An 18,394-nucleotide genomic window follows, 5' to 3' on the forward strand; every position below is an offset into this window, starting at 1 on the left:
CCTTTGAAACTGTCTGTTCATTAAATGCAGGGAAAGTAGAAAATTTCACCGGGTTATGAGGTTGTACATTTCTCAAAAATAGGATATGTAAAAACTCGAAAAAGTATTCTTCCCCATTTGCTGTTTCATGATAATTGCAGTATGTGAAGGATGAATAAAGGCAGAAATGCATTTTTTTAAATCTTGTTAGTGTTCCCAGTATTGATTTTATTGAGTTACTGTATTTTGTTTTCCTGAATACAAGCTGTTGCAATTGACAGTTTTTGAAAGTGAAACAGAAAAGCAAAGAATGTATTCTGAATAGCAGACCAAACACTGACTGTGTTAACTAACTCCTCACATCTCTGGTTTACATGTCATAGTCAGAAAAACTACCAAGTAACCACCACGTTTGATTGTCTTGCATTTGCATGTTGTCAAGGCTTTTGTCAGGATTGACACCTTTGTTTGAGACAGTCCAGCCTTGTGTCTTAACTCATACTTAAGTGGGTGACTTAGTGGATGAGCTCCTGACAGGATCTCTGGTGGAGAACATTTAGCATCTCTGGAGAAAAACAAATCAACTTGTCATTCTCTTTTGTGCTTTTTCTTGCAGACGATATGGCAGATGAAAAGATTTGTGCAGACAAATCGTCAGCGATGTGTGGATGTTTGCTAGATGTTTTTTCCAGGTCGAAATCACACCCAGACTCGGTGTTTGTCTGTAACTAGGGAGGTGTCGTCAGGGCGTATTAAATCAGAAAGTTCAGTTTGCTAACTTAACATCCATACGTCCCTTAGTTCAGCCTTGTAGTTTTGAGTGCAGTGCACGTAAGCAATGCTTATCTCCAAAGAAAAGGGGCCTTTAGTGATTACAGTGTATTGGCAGTTGGGTGTGTGAAACAGCAGTCTCCAAAAGTACCCCATTACCTCTGATTTAAAGCGTGTACAGAGCAACAGGCCAAGCAATACAGTCCTTGCTCTGACGATATCGATAGCATTCTGCTCACGGACGTGCGGGTTGCAGAGAGAGAGAGAAAGAGACAGATTATGGGAGAGAATAGGACTTATTCACAAGCAGAATCAAATATTCTAGCGTTAATGTGATTCTGGCATTCATCTGTTTCTGTACTTACATTTGACCAGTGGCTCAATAAAAATCTACATGTTAAGATCTGCACATTAAAGAAGAAGCACTGAAAAGGTTTCTGCTTCAGCCGTGTTTTCACGCACCGTTTGTCGGTGATTTCATATTAACTGCATGAATGTGAACTGCACTAAACTTTCGCAATCAAGCAGTTCTTTTGAACCAGAAGAGTGCAGTCAAAGCTGACAATGGCACTTTTAATTTACATCAGGGCTGTCAGGAGAGAAAGTCGTATATCTCTTGGCACGCTGGCTCCTATCATTAATCATCCCATATTCTGCAGCAGAGTACACTCAGATATTGCCAGCCTGCCAAATATCATAAGAGGGAAATAGACGTGGTCACCAAAGCTCCAAAAGCATTTCCGTGTTTGAATCACAAACAATGGCACTCCACAAACATTCTGTTAATCTGTAATGCCAGTCTAAACTCTCAACATGTGGTTTCGTGCCGGCCAAGAGAGAGTCATGACTCACTGCAGGACAAGTTTGTTTTTGTGTCTGAGGCTCCACAGCTCCCACCTTTACAAAATATATTTCCTTTTTCTCACAATCAGCACTTGAAGCTTTGGCAACTATCACATTCCCAGTAGCAGTGGCAAAAAGAGCAACTCTAAATGACGTAGTTTCCTACAGTATTATCACTTAATGTTGTTGTAATGTCTACCCAAGTACAGTTCAAAGGGACAAATCTCACTTTTTTTTCTAAATTTAACATTCAGAGTTATTTATTACACTGAATATTAACATTTTCCCCCAAAAAAGCACATGAACACTCAGTAAATAAGATTAACTGCTGGAGATTATTCACCCCAACAATATGTGGAGCAGCTGAAAGTAGCTCCATCTTCAACTAGCGGTGCTATTAAAATGCTATTTATGTGAACTTGTCAACGGTATTTATGGGGGGGAATGAAATGGTCAACACGATACGAAATACTCACGATATGAAATAAAGATTAAAGAAAATCCCCAACAGTAGGAAGTTATGCAAAAATCTCATTTTCTTTATTTTCTTCCTTATGCAGACATGCAAAAAATGATGCTGCATCAGTACAAAATAAATGCTCTTTGAAAAAACTAAATTGTAGTTTTTTTTTCCTTATTTAGACTACAGTGCAAATACAAACATAAAATATCAATAATAAAGTCCTTTGTTGTTGTAACAATCAGGATAACTACATTCTTGAAAGAAAAGGAAAACAAATAGCAGTCCTAGGAGCTGCAGTCTAGACCTATAAATGTCTGAACTGTGAGCTAATTGTACTCGCCGCAATACATGGCGAACTGTAGCGGCATATTTTGCACACGGTTTTTGTTTTATCCGCAATCTTCTCACCGTTCTCTCGTCGTTTACATGGGTACCCAAAATAGGTCCACACAAACGATTTATTTGACGAAGTAGCGTCAGCTAATTCCTCAACCTCGTCTTCCTCCGTTTGAAGCGAGTGTTTTGCTACGGTAGGCGAGGAGGGTCAAAAATCATCAATCTCAGTGGTGCGCGGCGCCCCTTCTTGTTTTTTATTTTGTCATTTTTTATTTTGCGAAATTTCATGCCACGAAATTTCGCTACACCCCTAATATTTATCAAATAATGTAATTGTATATAATGATGTATTATGCTTAAAAGCAACCATATTAAATGAGATATTAGTTTTTCATGTATTTTGCCAATAATGTGAATAAACATTTACTTAAAACTTCTTTTAAACAGTGCCCTAAGAAATTGACATGGTGAAGATGTGAGCAAGCATCCAACAGACAGAGCAATATCAGCAATAGCTTCACGTCATGTTTATTTCTGTCTGATGATTGTATTTGTTAACTTTGCTTGTCTGTGTGCTGGACAGGTAGTGAGCATTTGGGTTTGTTTAAGATTTTCTTTTGCCAAAACCTGCTGCTCAAATGATGACAGCACAAAAAAGGGAACAAAAACAAGAATTTTGTGGCCCGCACAACCAGAACAGTCAGCTGTAGGTCGACTAAAGGTTCTATGAAGCAGTTCCAAGAAGTGATTCTTTGTAGGGAGGTCACTACCAACTTGTTTTTATTCATAATTACAAATATTGATTTGTGCAGCTTCCAATCAAGGATACAAACATGCTAATCTCGCACACATGCACATACACACGTGGACAAAATTGTTGGTACCCCTCAGTTAAAGAAGGAAAAACCCACAATTCTCACTGAAATCACTTGAAACTCACAAAAGTAACAATAAATAAAAATTTATTGAAAATTAAATAATCAAAATCAGCCATCACTTTTGAATTGTTGATTAACATAATTATTTAAAAAAACAAACTAATGAAATAGGGCTGGACAAAAATGATGGTACCCATAACTTAATATTTTGTTGCACAACCTTTTGAGGCAATCACTGCAATTAAACGATTTCTGTATTTGTCAATGAGCGTTCTGCAGCTGTCAACAGGTATTTTGGCCCACTCCTCATGAGCAAACAGCTCCAGTTGTCTCAGGTTTGATGGGTGTCTTCTCCAAATGGCATGTTTCAGCTCCTTCCACATATGTTCAATGGGATTCAGATCTGGGCTCATAGAAGGCCACTTTAGAATAGTCCAACGCTTTTCTCTCAGCCATTCTTGGGTGTTTTTGGCTGTGTGTTTTGGATCGTTGTCCCGTTGGAAGACCCATGACCTGCGACTGAGACCAAGCTTTCTGACACTAGGCAGCACATTTCTCTCCAGAATGCCTTGATAGTCTTCAGATTTCATCGTACTTTGCACACTTTCAAGACACCCTGTGCCAGATGCAGCAAAGCAGCCCCAAAACATTACTGAGCCTCCTCCATGTTTCACCGTAGGGACAGTGTTCTTTTCTTCGTATGCTTGGTTTTTGAGTCTACGAACATAGAGTTGATGTGCCTTACCAAAAAGCTCCAGTTTGGTCTCATCTGTCCAAAGGACATTCTCCCAGAAGCTTTGTGGCTTGTCAACATGCATTTTTGCAAATTCCAGTCTGGCTTTTTTATGAGTTTTTTTCAGCAGTGGTGTCCTCCTTGGTCGTCTCCCATGAAGTCCACTTTGGCTCAAACAACGACGAATGGTGCGATCTGACACTGATGTACCTTGGCCTTGGAGTTCACCTTTAATTTCTTTGGAGGTTGCTCTGGGCTCTTTGGATACAATTCCAACGATCCGTCTCTTCAATTTGTCATCAATTTTCCTCTTGCGGCCACGTCCAGGGAGGTTGGCTACTGTCCCGTGGGTCTTGAACTTCTGAATAATATGAGCCACTGTTGTCACAGGAACTTCAAGCTGTTTAGAGATGGTCTTATAGCCTTTACCTTTAAGATGTTTGTCTATAATTTTTTTTCGGATGTCCTGGGACAATTCTCTCCTTCGCTTTCTGTTGTCCATGTTCAGTGTGGTACACACCTTTTCACCAAACAGCAGGGTGACTACTTGTCTCCCTTTAAATAGGCAGACTGACTGATTATGAGTTTGGAAACACCTGTGATGTCAATTAAATGACACACCTGAGTTAATCATGTCACTCTGGTCAAATAGTTTTCAATCTTTTATAGAGGTACCATCATTTTTGTCCAGGCCTGTTTCATTAGTTTGTTTTTTTTAAATAATTATGTTAATCAACAATTCAAAAGTAATGGCTGTTTTTGATGATTTAATTTTCAATAAATTTTCATTTATTGTTACTTTTGTGAGTTTCAAGTGATTTCAGTGAGAATTGTGGGTTTTTCCTTCTTTAACTGAGGGGTACCAACAATTTTGTCCACGTGTGTACATCTAGTAGAACAAGTGGCATTTGTCAGATTGTTTATTATAGTAATTTTCTCATTATTTTGTGAACAAATGTGGAGCACAAATGCATGCGACTAGCCCTCTGAGGTGTCGGCCACCTGTCCAGAGAGAGGCTTCTTATTATTACTGGGTCTTTGCGTTTGCAGAGTCAGACTTGAAGGCTGGGTCGCATGGAAGCAGTGAATGCAGTACAGCGCTACGTATCTGTTAGTCTACAATAACCTCTTTCGACAGTGGCCGTGCATTATGTGTAGCATTGAGGGTTGAATATACGATTGCACTCTCCACAAGGGCCCTATTACCACAAAACGTTAATGCTCCATGTCGTTGTGCTTCCATTCAGTCACTTCAGTGCAATAATTAATCAAAATAAACATACAGCGTTTGACAATAAGGCTTTTATATTCAGCACTAATCAGACAACTCATTAGGCAGTAATGAGCCGACTCTGCCTGCTCTTGTCGTGTTTGGGGGAACTTTGGCGTACGGGGAGAAGTGTTTGTGTGTCTGTACGTGTTGGCACACAGGCACACGTGTTCCCACATCTATACTCACATACACACACACACACACACACACACACACACACACACACACACACACACACACACACACACACACACACACACACACACACACACACACACACACACACACACACACACACACACCAGCCAGCACTCCTGTAGTCCCACTCCAATTATGGCAGCATCTCACCCGGGAAGAAGCCCACTTACCCAGCGTTCACTTTATGAATAATTGATTGTTTGTGCCAGTGTCATATTTGTAAATACACGTTTGCGCTCTGATTAATAGTTTTCTAGACATACTCATTTGTTCAATTTGATTAGACTCTTAAATGTATTATTTATTAGCTGAAAATGCTCAGTGGTTATTAGTCATCACAAGGGCAACAAGAAGATTTGGCATGAGGACGCATCTGCATGCAAACAGACGCGCTCGCATCAATCCACACTCGTTCAGATGGCGGGAGACACGATGTGTGAGTGAGTTTGCACATTGTTTAGATGTGTTGAACACTTTGACTGTCTTTCAGCATGTGTTAGTGCATGTCTTCAAGGCTTACAGCTTTTTGAAAAACCTTATATATGTGTGTGTGTGTGTGTGTGTGTGTGTGTGTGTGTGTGTTTGTCAGTATGAATGTGTGAATGTAAGGTAGAAGCACCTGACATGTTAACCGTAACAGCTCCACATCTCTGGACGAGTGCAGAGAGGAAGGTTATCAGACTTCCAATGCTGCCTTAATGAAACCTCAAAATGTTTTCTTCATGTCTTTGATGAAGGAAATGAGTAACGGTGACCTTTAGGGTGAGTTTGGAATAGGTGGGAGTCTGCATCATCACTTGCTTTGACCATCGCTTTTCACAGCAGCCGTCGACTTCATAAAGAACCAGTCAGAATGTCTTAGATGAATTTAAAAGAAAGAAAATGAATGTGGACTAGACAAGAATGTGGAATGTGGATAAGAATTTTCAATCTATTTCACTTGAGGGGAAACACGACGCTATTGGCACAAAGTCGTCACCAAGGTGGACCGCATGCCGGTGAGAGCATTAAAGTATGTTTAAGGCTTTACATGGTATTTATCTATCTGTCACAGTAGCCTGTTAAAGTCAGCATGAAAATTAAAACTGCCATACAACACTGGTAAATGTTCTGTCCATCAGTTTAGCTGGCAATAGCACAACACTTTGTTTTCTGCCTTCAGGGAGTGAACTCGCTAACTATCAGAGATGGCAAAACACAATTTAAATTGTGAAACTGACGAGTGTTCGCGGTTGACTTTGCCAATTGTTTCACACTCCATAGTGAGGCCTTTATTTAATTGTTGCTGCTGGCAGTCGGACGTAATTGTGTGTGACAAAAAGAGTCTTTTTAAAGACAAAGATCTAAAAATAAAACACCAGCGGGCAGAAGTTAACAGTTGACTACATTAGTCTTGATGTTCAGTCTGACATTTTAAACCTGTGAAAACATCAAGCTTATTGATGCAAGTCAGCAGTCAGCTGGCACAGCGAGTGCTAATTAGCTGACACCTCCACCTCCTCCTGATATATTTGTGATTCACTGCGATTATATCAAAGATTGTGTTGCAGCTGGTGTAAGTTAGCATGCGGAGCAGGGTAGTGTGCTCTTAACCAGGTAAATGCACAAACTAAGCAGGCCGTAGAGTGAGATGTTAAAAATAACGCATGCACACAGGCTACGTTTCTCTGCCGTTTTCCACTGGAGACATGGTGGCTTTATGTGGAAGAAAAAGCACAGGAACAGTAAAAGCGCAATGACAGTACATGACCAAGAAACAGAAGCAGCTGAATAGAATTCAGACATTTTCAAAAAGCCTAGAATAGAATAGAATATACAGAATATATCTTCTTTGACATTGCTGAACAACAACAAAAGGCAGTTTAGCAGCTCTTTGAATTAGCAGCATGACGCAAGAAAAGAGCACAAAGCCATTACAAAAAATAGAATAAAGATAAAATTGAATTCAAAAGTATAAACAAGAAAAAAGGTAAGACTGCACTGTGTGGCAGCAGGATTACATTGTATCTAGTGAAATAAATGAGCAGTTATTGCAGGGTAGTGCAGGATGTGCCATTGTCTTCAGTCTTTTCTTGACTTTTTTTCTTGGGGCAATTAGCAGCCTGTGGGAAGAAGATGATTTTAATCTGTTATTGTTAGTTTTGATTGTCTGATGTCCAATAATGAAAATCTACATACACACGTGGACAAAATTGTTGGTACCCCTCAGTTAAAGAAGGAAAAACCCACAATTCTCACTGAAATCACTTGAAACTCACAAAAGTAACAATAAATGAAAATTTATTGAAAATTAAATCATCAAAAACAGCCATTACTTTTGAATTGTTGATTAACATAATTATTTAAAAAAAACAAACTAATGAAACAGGCCTGGACAAAAATGATGGTACCTCTATAAAAGATTGAAAACTATTTGACCAGAGTGACATGATTAACTCAGGTGTGTCATTTAATTGACATCACAGGTGTTTCCAAACTCATAATCAGTCAGTCTGCCTATTTAAAGGGAGACAAGTAGTCACCCTGCTGTTTGGTGAAAAGGTGTGTACCACACTGAACATGGACAACAGAAAGCGAAGGAGAGAATTGTCCCAGGACATCCGAAAAAAAATTATAGACAAACATCTTAAAGGTAAAGGCTATAAGACCATCTCTAAACAGCTCGAAGTTCCTGTGACAACAGTGGCTCATATTATTCAGAAGTTCAAGACCCACGGGACAGTAGCCAACCTCCCTGGACGTGGCCGCAAGAGGAAAATTGATGACAAATTGAAGAGACGGATCGTTGGAATTGTATCCAAAGAGCCCAGAGCAACCTCCAAAGAAATTAAAGGTGAACTCCAAGGCCAAGGTACATCAGTGTCAGATCGCACCATTTGTCGTTGTTTGAGCCAAAGTGGACTTCATGGGAGACGACCAAGGAGGACACCACTGCTGAAAAAAACTCATAAAAAAGCCAGACTGGAATTTGCAAAAATGCATGTTGACAAGCCACAAAGCTTCTGGGAGAATGTCCTTTGGACAGATGAGACCAAACTGGAGCTTTTTGGTAAGGCACATCAACTCTATGTTCGTAGACTGAAAAACCAAGCATACGAAGAAAAGAACACTGTCCCTACGGTGAAACATGGAGGAGGCTCAGTAATGTTTTGGGGCTGCTTTGCTGCATCTGGCACAGGGTGTCTTGAAAGTGTGCAAAGTACGATGAAATCTGAAGACTATCAAGGCATTCTGGAGAGAAATGTGCTGCCTAGTGTCAGAAAGCTTGGTCTCAGTCGCAGGTCATGGGTCTTCCAACGGGACAACGATCCAAAACACACAGCCAAAAACACCCAAGAATGGCTGAGAGAAAAGCGTTGGACTATTCTAAAGTGGCCTTCTATGAGCCCAGATCTGAATCCCATTGAACATATGTGGAAGGAGCTGAAACATGCCATTTGGAGAAGACACCCACCAAACCTGAGACAACTGGAGCTGTTTGCTCATGAGGAGTGGGCCAAAATACCTGTTGACAGCTGCAGAACGCTCATTGACAAATACAGAAATCGTTTAATTGCAGTGATTGCCAAAAGGTTGTGCAACAAAATATTAAGTTATGGGTACCATCATTTTTGTCCAGCCCAATTTCATTAGTTTGTTTTTTTAAATAATTATGTTAATCAACAATTCAAAAGTGATGGCTGATTTTGATTATTTAATTTTCAATAAATTTTTATTTATTGTTACTTTTGTGAGTTTCAAGTGATTTCAGTGAGAATTGTGGGTTTTTCCTTCTTTAACTGAGGGGTACCAACAATTTTGTCCACGTGTGTATACTAGTGGTATTTCCCCCATGAGATGTCAAATAGTATTCCTCCTCCACAAAGCCTGCATGGATAACACTGAGGTGCTTAATTCTCCAAAGGAATTTGAGTTGATCTACCTGGTTAGAGCTTCTCTCAGGACAGTCTGGCTGTGAATGCAGTGATTGATTGATATCTGCTGCGCTGTCCTGTTAACCGTGTTGTGTCTTCAAGGTGCACAGTTTGATGACCTCAGTAACCCACCATCCAGTTTAACCCTGAAAAAAGATCTAATAACAAACGCTTATGTAAGTGAGCAAGGCCACTGATAGAAAACATACCGAAGTCACCAGAAAGAAACTAGACGTTTCTGAGGTATTTTGAGCAGCTGACTGTGGATGGTTTGGCTGTCACAGTTTGTACAGTGCTATTGTGCTGTTGCTGGAAAAAAAAAACCCTTTCAACCTGTTGCAAAGAGGTTGTAGGCAAATGCCCAGCAGCCCAATGGGGGAGGGTGGTGGTGGTGGTGGGGGTTTCTTCAAACCTGACAGACATGGTGCATCATTGGTATATTTGTGACTGTGCATGTGTGTGTGTTTCTGCGCTCCTCGGGAGTGTTAGCATGCCAGCTGAAGAGGGGAAGGAAAAGCAGCACTGCTCTGCACCATATGCCAAATATGAGCCTGCCTGCCAATTTGTGGGGGATACTGGCAAGTGCTAGCAAGGCTGAATTCTTGACAGAGGGAGATGAATAATTGAACATGTGCGAAGCAAAGTTGTGTTGGGATGGAGTGGGGGTGCCTTTCTACACGGAGAAGGGGAATGGAGACAGTCAGACTGTCTACAAGGAAAACTCATTTAGATAGTGATTTGTTTGTTTTTTGTAAACAACTCAAAAAAGTTGCAGAGATTTTAAGATAAACTTGAATGGATTTGTGGTAAGACATGAGTGGGAATCTTTGCATTTTGATCATAGCGGCTTCATGCAAAAAGGCCAGAAGCTGTCATTGATCTCACAAGTGTGTATCGGAACCACACTGGAAAAGTGAGAAAATGGAAATACATGCTGAAATATAAAGAATGTTTAAAGAGAAATCTGTGGAACTTAATCCGTTTGGTAAAGACTTTTATTCAATTGGGGAATGCATTTTAGATTAAAATTTTAATAATTTAGCAAAAACTCCACTTCAGACCAACTTCCACTGAACGGAACAGTAAAACAAACTAACTGATAACTGAGCAGTGGAAGAGTCTGGTAAATGAAGTACAAAAGTATAGATTTTATCCCATATGCTTGAGTTGCATGTATTGTTTAGCTCATTTTCAAGTTTATTTCAAAATTTGAAGCCAAAAAATGCACAAAATGTGACTCATTTAACAAAGGCAGACATTAAGCAAAGCTCCTTCCAACAGCTGGTTAAGCCTAACTGTGAGTAACTCTTCATGGCAGGTTTCCAGAGGTGATGTGACATGATGAATATGAATATGAAGCTTTTTCCCACATCCTATATGTTGCATGTTCCCATTTCATTTGGTGTCATCGTTGGAGGAAGTGTTTCATCTTACCGCACATCACACATGTCATTAGTGTCATAAGCTTTGCAAGTAAAAGAAGTTATTACAGATCATCCTCAGGGGAATTTAAATATATGCATCAGATGTCGTGGTAACCCATTCAATAGGTGCCGAGGCGTTTAAATCAAAGCCATGAACTAGTTAAAGTCAGAGATAACTAAAGATTCATCCATTTCAGTCTCAATAGCAGCAGCAGTGTGGCCATAAACTCGGAAAATTGGATCCTCTCCAGCATCTCGTGTTAAATGACTAAAATTCACCCTTATTATTATGTTCTGAAAGTAAAACTACTTCTTAGAGAGCACACCTTCCTCAATGCTTTTTATTTAAAATTTTTAATAACAGGATTCGTGATGGAGTAGGATGAAACCTAGAGTTCAGCAACCGAATAAATCTGACCAGAGTTGGTATTTTCTCGTGTTTTTGTCAGCTCTAAGGCTTTCTAGATTAAAAAATGTAAGCAATAAATGCAAAGCTGTGCCATGGAGATTGCTTCTGATCAAATCTCGCTAAGCAACTCCGCTAGAGGACACGAGAAGGGCAGGCAACCGAGGGAAAGACGTCAAGAGCCTCCACGGCTGCCTCTTCTCTCTCTGTCACCCAGCTGTGGTGCCAAGGTCTGAATAAATGTCGCCCACGACGATGCACATAAGTGTGTGCAATGTGCATATGCAATATCCCGCAATTCTCCTGTGTTTCATTGAACGAGCACAAGAGCAATATAGACATCACATCAAGTGTTTGAAGATAATGATGAATCCCACTGCTTGAGGCAATGACAAGAAGTATAAGAGAGAAAACAAACTGTATTCTGGTTAAATGGTGCTGCCTGGATAATAGACGGAGACAAATGTGAGCGACTAGGCAGTTGTGACAGCAAATTTTCTCCAATAGCATCCTCACGTTCTGTATAAGTCACTGTCCGGCTATTGCATGTGACTATCCATTAATCCTTAGAAATTGATCTGTTTTGTTCTCCTGCTTAACGGTGACTTTCGTATTGCAGTGCCACTTTTACTGAAACCTATTACGTTCTAATCATCATCTTCTTCACTTTTCTCCCCTTTTTGCCCCTTTTTCTCCCCCTCTCTCCTCTTCTTCTCTCGGTTGACAGATACCACCCTGTCCAGCGAACGTGGTAAGTACCGCCGCCGCACACTGCCTTGATTTAAAGCCATCTGTGCGTGGACTCCGCCAGCGTCAGCAGCGCACTGGCTGTTTGTCTTGATGTGGAAGGAACCGTTCTCACACGTTCGTCTCAGTGGGGGAGAGCCGAGCCGCAAACATCATTTGCATCACCAGGAAGCTATTTTCCTCCCCATCACATTGCATGTCACAGCAAATGTTGAAATGAGGAGAGAAACATCAAGCGAAGTCAATTATGAAAGCAGCATCCACACACCCATGTGGCCAATCAGAATTTGAATTCAGCATATTTTCCCTGCACGCTTTTTGCCTCGACCTACTTCATCAATTTACCCCCTTTTGACTCCAATAGTATTCAATAAGGAGCTGATAAGGAGTATCTTTTTTTTGCGCTTTTTCTTTCCAGCTTTAGTGGAACACATCCCCATGTAGCGTAATAGAGAGTAGATGGATTCCCCCGCTGTAGCAGTCTCTCATTTTATTTTGAAATTGACTTCTGTCTGTTGTGCTGTTATTAATGGCTTTCTGTGCTTAGAGGAACACTTTAATCGCTCCATCAAACAGGTTGAAAGAGAGAGTCCGTCTGCAGCACTGGCTTTGTTTATATCTTTATTTTGCATGTGTGTGTGCGTGTGTGTGTTTAGTCAGACATCTGTTTTTCGATAGTTTAAATGTCAGCCACTCTTCCTCTACAACACTGCTTTTGTTTGCTTATACTACTTATGTCACCGTCAGTGTATCAGCATAGTGCAGATGACACAGAAAGCGATCCTGCTGAACTTGCTCTCCGCCCCATGGAGGATGATGCTTTGGGGCGAAACTTTGGAGCCAAATTGGTGTGGTGGCGTCACACGGCGTAGACAAAACGCCCCGTGCTGTGTGTCTGGTGTTTGAAACCTCAAAGTGGCAGAGGGAAAGAGGAGTATAAAGTTGTGGTTCGGATCAAGCTCCAGAGGTTTATGTTCATGTGCCTGGTTAACCTCCGTTTGCTGGCGGAGATGATGATACCTGCTCTGAAAAGTCTGTGTGATCAATTTTTCATTGCCAAGCTAGCAACAGTGTGGTGCTTTTTTTCTTCAATCTGGCTAGGCTTGAACCCAAAGCAGGGAGTAAGAAGTCACAATCAGCAAAGATTTGTTTTCATTGGGAGTGTTATCCTTGATTTTGACCTCGTCTCTGCCTTTTCTAAACGCCCTGCCGCTCTCACATTAAAACACATGCATGAGTTCTCTCTTCCCCTCCTTCACACGTACTTTCCTTTTTTGTGCTGCGGAGTAGTTGGGTAATGTGAATGATATTCCACAGTGAAAGACAGAGAAAAAGAAGGGAGGAATGGATTAAAAAGCAGATGAGAGGATGAGACGAGGCAGTGTCGGTGCAAGGTCTGTTTGCCCTTGGTGCCTTTAAGTAGGCAGTCAGTAGGAAGCATTCAGGTAGAATGCTTCTAATTCACTAGAGCATACTTGAGAAAATGCTTGATGCTATTCAAATTTTATGTCATTTTAAGAACATAAACATACAATACACTGTATACCTGCAGTGCGCAGCCATGCGTACGTACGTTTGGCTTCTTCCTTGTGTCTTCCTTGGCGTAACAAGCTCTCTCTGCTCCCTCAGCAGTGATGGGGTGTGTTTGGAGTCGTCTGATAGGCCTCCTCAACATGAAGTGGCTGCTGGCGCATCCTCTCCCAGCTTAATTGGCTGTACCTGCGGCAGGAGGGCAAGGTGTAATTGCGATAAGAGAAAACGCTGTGCTTGGCTGGTTTTAGTGCCCTTATCTATAATCTCCAGATTGATTATGGTTTTTCTGCCAGCCGTGCAAATTGTTCAACCCCATCAACTGCACTGGAAACCACCTTAACTCTGGCTTCACGGTGCACTTGCATTTGCCTTGAATATATTCTGACCACAGATTTTTATCTCATCCCTGCTAGTTGTCAGTTGTTTTCTGCTCAAGGCATTAGCCATTTATAGAAGAGAGTACAACTTAACATCTCGTATACCATATAAATCTTTTTTTTCTGTCAAATTAACAAGGCTGTATCTCTTCACAGTAGACCTGACTGATTAAATGATTTGTACCGGCGACAGGCACTGTCAATAGCAATAAGAAAATTGTCTCATAGGATGTTTTACTTAAATGAATTACATACACCGCCATGATGCAGTGCTCCCTCGGAAGCTCATAACAGCCTCCTTTAAAGGAGCATGCTGTGAGTGACATGCAAACAGCCAGTTGTTTAAAGCTGAAGTAGGCAGAAATTCATAAAAGGCTGGAGAAAAAAAGCCAGAATTTTAATATACACAGCTCTCCTCCCCTCTCCCTCTCACAACATGAGTAGATGCTTCAAACAAGCAAAGACTGTCAAGCTAAAATGGCCCAGGAGTCTAGTTTCCTCTCAGGCCACTTGTATAACAATATGCTAAAAGATTACCATGCAATATTTGTTTCTTCCAGTGAGGCCGAATAACTTACCTACCCAAGCTTTAACAGGTATGCAGTTAAAACAATATTGACATGTGACACCACAGTAGAAACAGCTTAGAGTGAATGTTGCTGGGTGTCTCGCCATGTCTGCTTTCTGCTGGCCTCCTGACTTCCCTTCCTCCTGGTTGGAGGTTCCATCACTCTACCAATGGCTTTTGTGCAGGTCTCCCATGGTGTGCATATCTACTGCTGCATGTGCCTGTAGTTGCCCATGTCTGCACTCTCAGATCATCCCTGGTGGAGGCTGCCGGCCAGTGGGGACTGCCGGTTGCCCTTATGCGACAGGATTTGCCTTCACACCTCCAGGTTTGGGCCTCGCTCCCAACCAGCGCACCCCCGGTGGCGACTCCGACTAATAGTGTAGATATTGGAGATACGTGGAGCCCACTGCAGGGTCAGTGTTGGGTACTACCCAGTGCTGGCTCACCGCTTAGACCTTTAACCTCAACACGGCATGCCTGCTTCCCTGAAGACCCTCCCAAGTTTCATAATACACCTATCGACCGCACAGAATTTGTACCATTTTATGAACTAATTTCAAGAGTTTACAGTTTGTTTAATTATTGCATCTTCCTGGTGTTCATCAGTTTACCAAAAAAATGAATTAACTTGATTTCTTTATCTGATGTGCATCACGAGAAGAGGATGCTTTTATCCTCATGCAACATTTCGCGAGGACCTCTTCTCCAATACACCCAACACGTGTGAAGCTGACTGAATGAACAGCTGATAGACAGAAAGACAGATTGGTTTACAGACAGAGATGTTCATTTATTTATGTTTTTCACTGAAGCTAAAATTACTCCGATTATTGTTGAACATTCTTAAAAGCAAATTATTTTTTGCACCTCTAGCTGAAGAATCAAAATCTGAATATATGAAGTGTGGTTAAGATTAAGATCTCTCCTACTTCCTACCGTAAAGCCCATTTCATTGTACAGCATGTGTGCTGAAAGATGAAGCAGTGCATATCTCACATGTTTAAGTTGCTTATTGGACTGGCTTTGCTTCCAAAACAAATGTGATGTCACAAATTGCACACCTATGTACAGGTCTTTACATTAGTTTTAGAGCAGATGACCAAAAAGGCCTTTTGAAGTTACACTGTTCATATATATTATTCAGGACAACAAAGAACAACACCATGAGGTTAAATGTGTATTTTTGAATGATATCGAATGGGAGTGTCATCAATCTTATCCTCTCAATCTGCAATCTGGGAAAGAAAGCAAACAAGCCTATTTCCCAAATGCCAAGCCACACTTTTGACTGTAGCTGTATTTTCTAATGTTGCACATGGAAAGTTACCACATCTGTGGCAGCAACATCAGTTGGAATGCTGTGTGTGCACAGTCTCCTTCCGCGCTACCCTCCCCTTCTTCTTTTTCACTGGTTTTGAGTAGTGGCTGGGGCTGAAAGAGCAGCTAATGGGCTGCAAAATGTCTCCAAAGCTAGAGCAACAACAGAAGCTAATGTCTCAAAGCCCTTCTGAAACAACACAAACAGTGTAGAAACCTGACAGTGCAAAGAGAGGGAGGGGGGGCGGGGGGCATCCCTGGTTTCCTCTAATGTGTCAGCGAAGCCATTTTTGTCAGCCTAATTGTAGTGAAGCTTTTCTAGTGGCCTCGGTGAAATGGCGTAATTGCCTGCTGGAATGGCTCGGACTGCACTGCTGGCTGCACTCTGTAGGGCTTTCCTTTTGCCGTGTAATGCAAGATCCAGGACGTAGCTCAATGGCGCTCTGACATTTGCTGTTTCAATCTTTTCGCTGCAGAGCACTACGCTTAGTAGGGTAAATTCAAGGCTCAGTGATATTGACAGGCCAGTGTGAAATATTGCAGTTTGCAATTTTAACAGGGACAAGTTGATTTACTTGCATGCAACCTGAGAGCCATTGCTTAGAGGGTGTCGATTCACAGCTTTCCTTATTGGTGCTAATTGGAACATGTGTTTATTTAAAGAGTGCCAGTCTTATTAATGTGAGAATGTATGTGTTTTATTGCACAAAAGGGAAAATGCTAGATATGTCTATGCATTGCTAATGCCAAGGAAAAGCTGGATTGAACGCAATTCTTGATCATTCGCGAGCATTTTCTCTAAAACGTCATGAAGCGTGCAGCCCCTTCTGCTGCTCTTCCCCCTCAGTACCAATTAAAGCTGTTTTTCTGCAGCAGATCTTGAGCTGATGAAGACAGCCACTAAGCGCTCTTGAAGTAAAGTCACACAGGGCCTGTATGGCAGATGGTTTGTGCAAGAGTATGTGCAAAGAGAGAAAGCAGCAAAGAAGGAAACAAACAAGCATAAAAATGGCAGCCTGTCTCCAGTGAGAAGCTCCTATTTTCTACCCAATTTAAGACATACCATTTCCAAATTTTCAAACTTTTCCTCAAAAATGCTGTCAAACCTGCTGGAAACCAGGGGAACATAAGATCTTGTTCTGCAGAGAATTTTTCCATGCCATCTTCCGAAAACTATAGAGACAACTCAAGTATTTCTCAGTCAGAAAAAAAAGAAGAAAAAAAAGCTGCTGGGAGCTGCTTGATCTCGTGGCTTTGACCAGCTCTCCCAGCTGAATGGAAACAAGCTTTGCTTCGGCCTTTTGCTGCAAAGGCTGAGACGGCGGAGAGTCAAGGCACAGAGGACGATGCCTAATGGCTACAAGTCCAGCTTTCCCCAGTGGATTACATGTTTCAAACAGATAAGGCTTGATCAGTATTTTTCAAGAGAAAAATCCTCTTTTTGTGATGCAGATGAAAGCAGACAGGAAACTTGCTAGAACCAATGGGGTCTAAAGGCTATGTGTCGAGGTTCAGAGCATACAAACGAGGAAACGGAGATCACACACAATACTTTTCTTCAGGGTCAGACTTCTTTACTGTGCTGCATTTCCACCTGGTTCTGTTGTAAGAGCAGTGTTGCCAACTTTATGTTTTATGTAACACCAAATAATCAAAAACATATTTCTGAAGATTTTGGAGTCCTTTCTATCTCTGCACCTGCTTTCGTCTCCAAACCGTGCCTTTATTAATGTCTGCCGTCGTGTATACTTGACCAATTAGTTCACACTTCATTTTAACACCCAGACTGAGACTAATGAAGCCACATTTCCTGGGGTTAATTATACCAACATTATGTGATATTATGAGGAACAGGAAATGGCAAAGCACACTTAAGTATCTCTCCCTTTCATCATCACCTCCTGCTGTGGGAGACTTTCCCCTCTCCAGCTCTCCTTCCATCACTTTATATATTTATATATATCTCGCCTCTCCTGGACTCGGTACTTCCAGGCACATCCTCCCCTTCTCTCAGCGTTGAGACTGGATGGCGCAGTAGCATTAAGAGCCTGTGAGACAAGGCGGGTCCAGCCAAATCCCTATACAAATTAGAGTGTAGAGACCATTATTAAAGCCAATTGCCGCAGCCTGCTACCAACGGTTAAATTACAATGTCTCTTGAACAAAAAAGCGAGGAGATTTTATTACCCCCTTTTTCCCTCCCTGACTGAGCTGCGCGGTGGAGCGAGTGCAGCTTTGGAACTGTGTCATTCCTCAAGATCTGGGGTGGAATTATAATGTACTATGGAGCTGACATTCGAATGAGCCCTGGACCTCAAAGAGACACGCTCATGATTGGCACCGCGGTTTGCGCAAAGAGCATTAAGTTTCTTCGTTTTAGAAAAAATAAAAGGCCTGATATTTTGCTACATATTTCACCTCAGACGCTTTAGCTTCTCAAAGGCACGCAAAATGCTCAAGTTTGCTTTCATGTGAAGTATACTGAGGCGATTTCTGTAGCTGACTTTTAACTCTTGCATTTGCCGCTTTTCTCTGTCAATTGGGTACTTCAGCAGGAACGATTTGCCTGTCAATCATAGCTACCTCTCAGTATTCCTGACATGCACAGATTACTTTGCTACTTTAAGGATG

General features: G+C 41.4%; 1 protein-coding gene across 1 annotated transcript in view; it reads left to right on the forward strand.

Annotated features, from left to right (window-relative positions):
• cdh4 (cadherin 4, type 1, R-cadherin (retinal)) overlaps positions 1 to 18,394 on the forward strand; it is a 234,573-nt gene that overhangs the window by 79,359 nt on the left and 136,820 nt on the right. Inside the window, exon 3 of the mRNA XM_051948214.1 lies at positions 11,946 to 11,969. Within this exon, the coding sequence (XP_051804174.1) occupies positions 11,946 to 11,969 (24 nt within the window). The remainder of the gene's footprint in view (positions 1 to 11,945; positions 11,970 to 18,394) is intronic.

The sequence above is a fragment of the Acanthochromis polyacanthus genome, chromosome 5 (assembly GCF_021347895.1).
Source record: "Acanthochromis polyacanthus isolate Apoly-LR-REF ecotype Palm Island chromosome 5, KAUST_Apoly_ChrSc, whole genome shotgun sequence".
NCBI classification, from domain to species: Eukaryota; Metazoa; Chordata; class Actinopteri; family Pomacentridae; genus Acanthochromis; species Acanthochromis polyacanthus.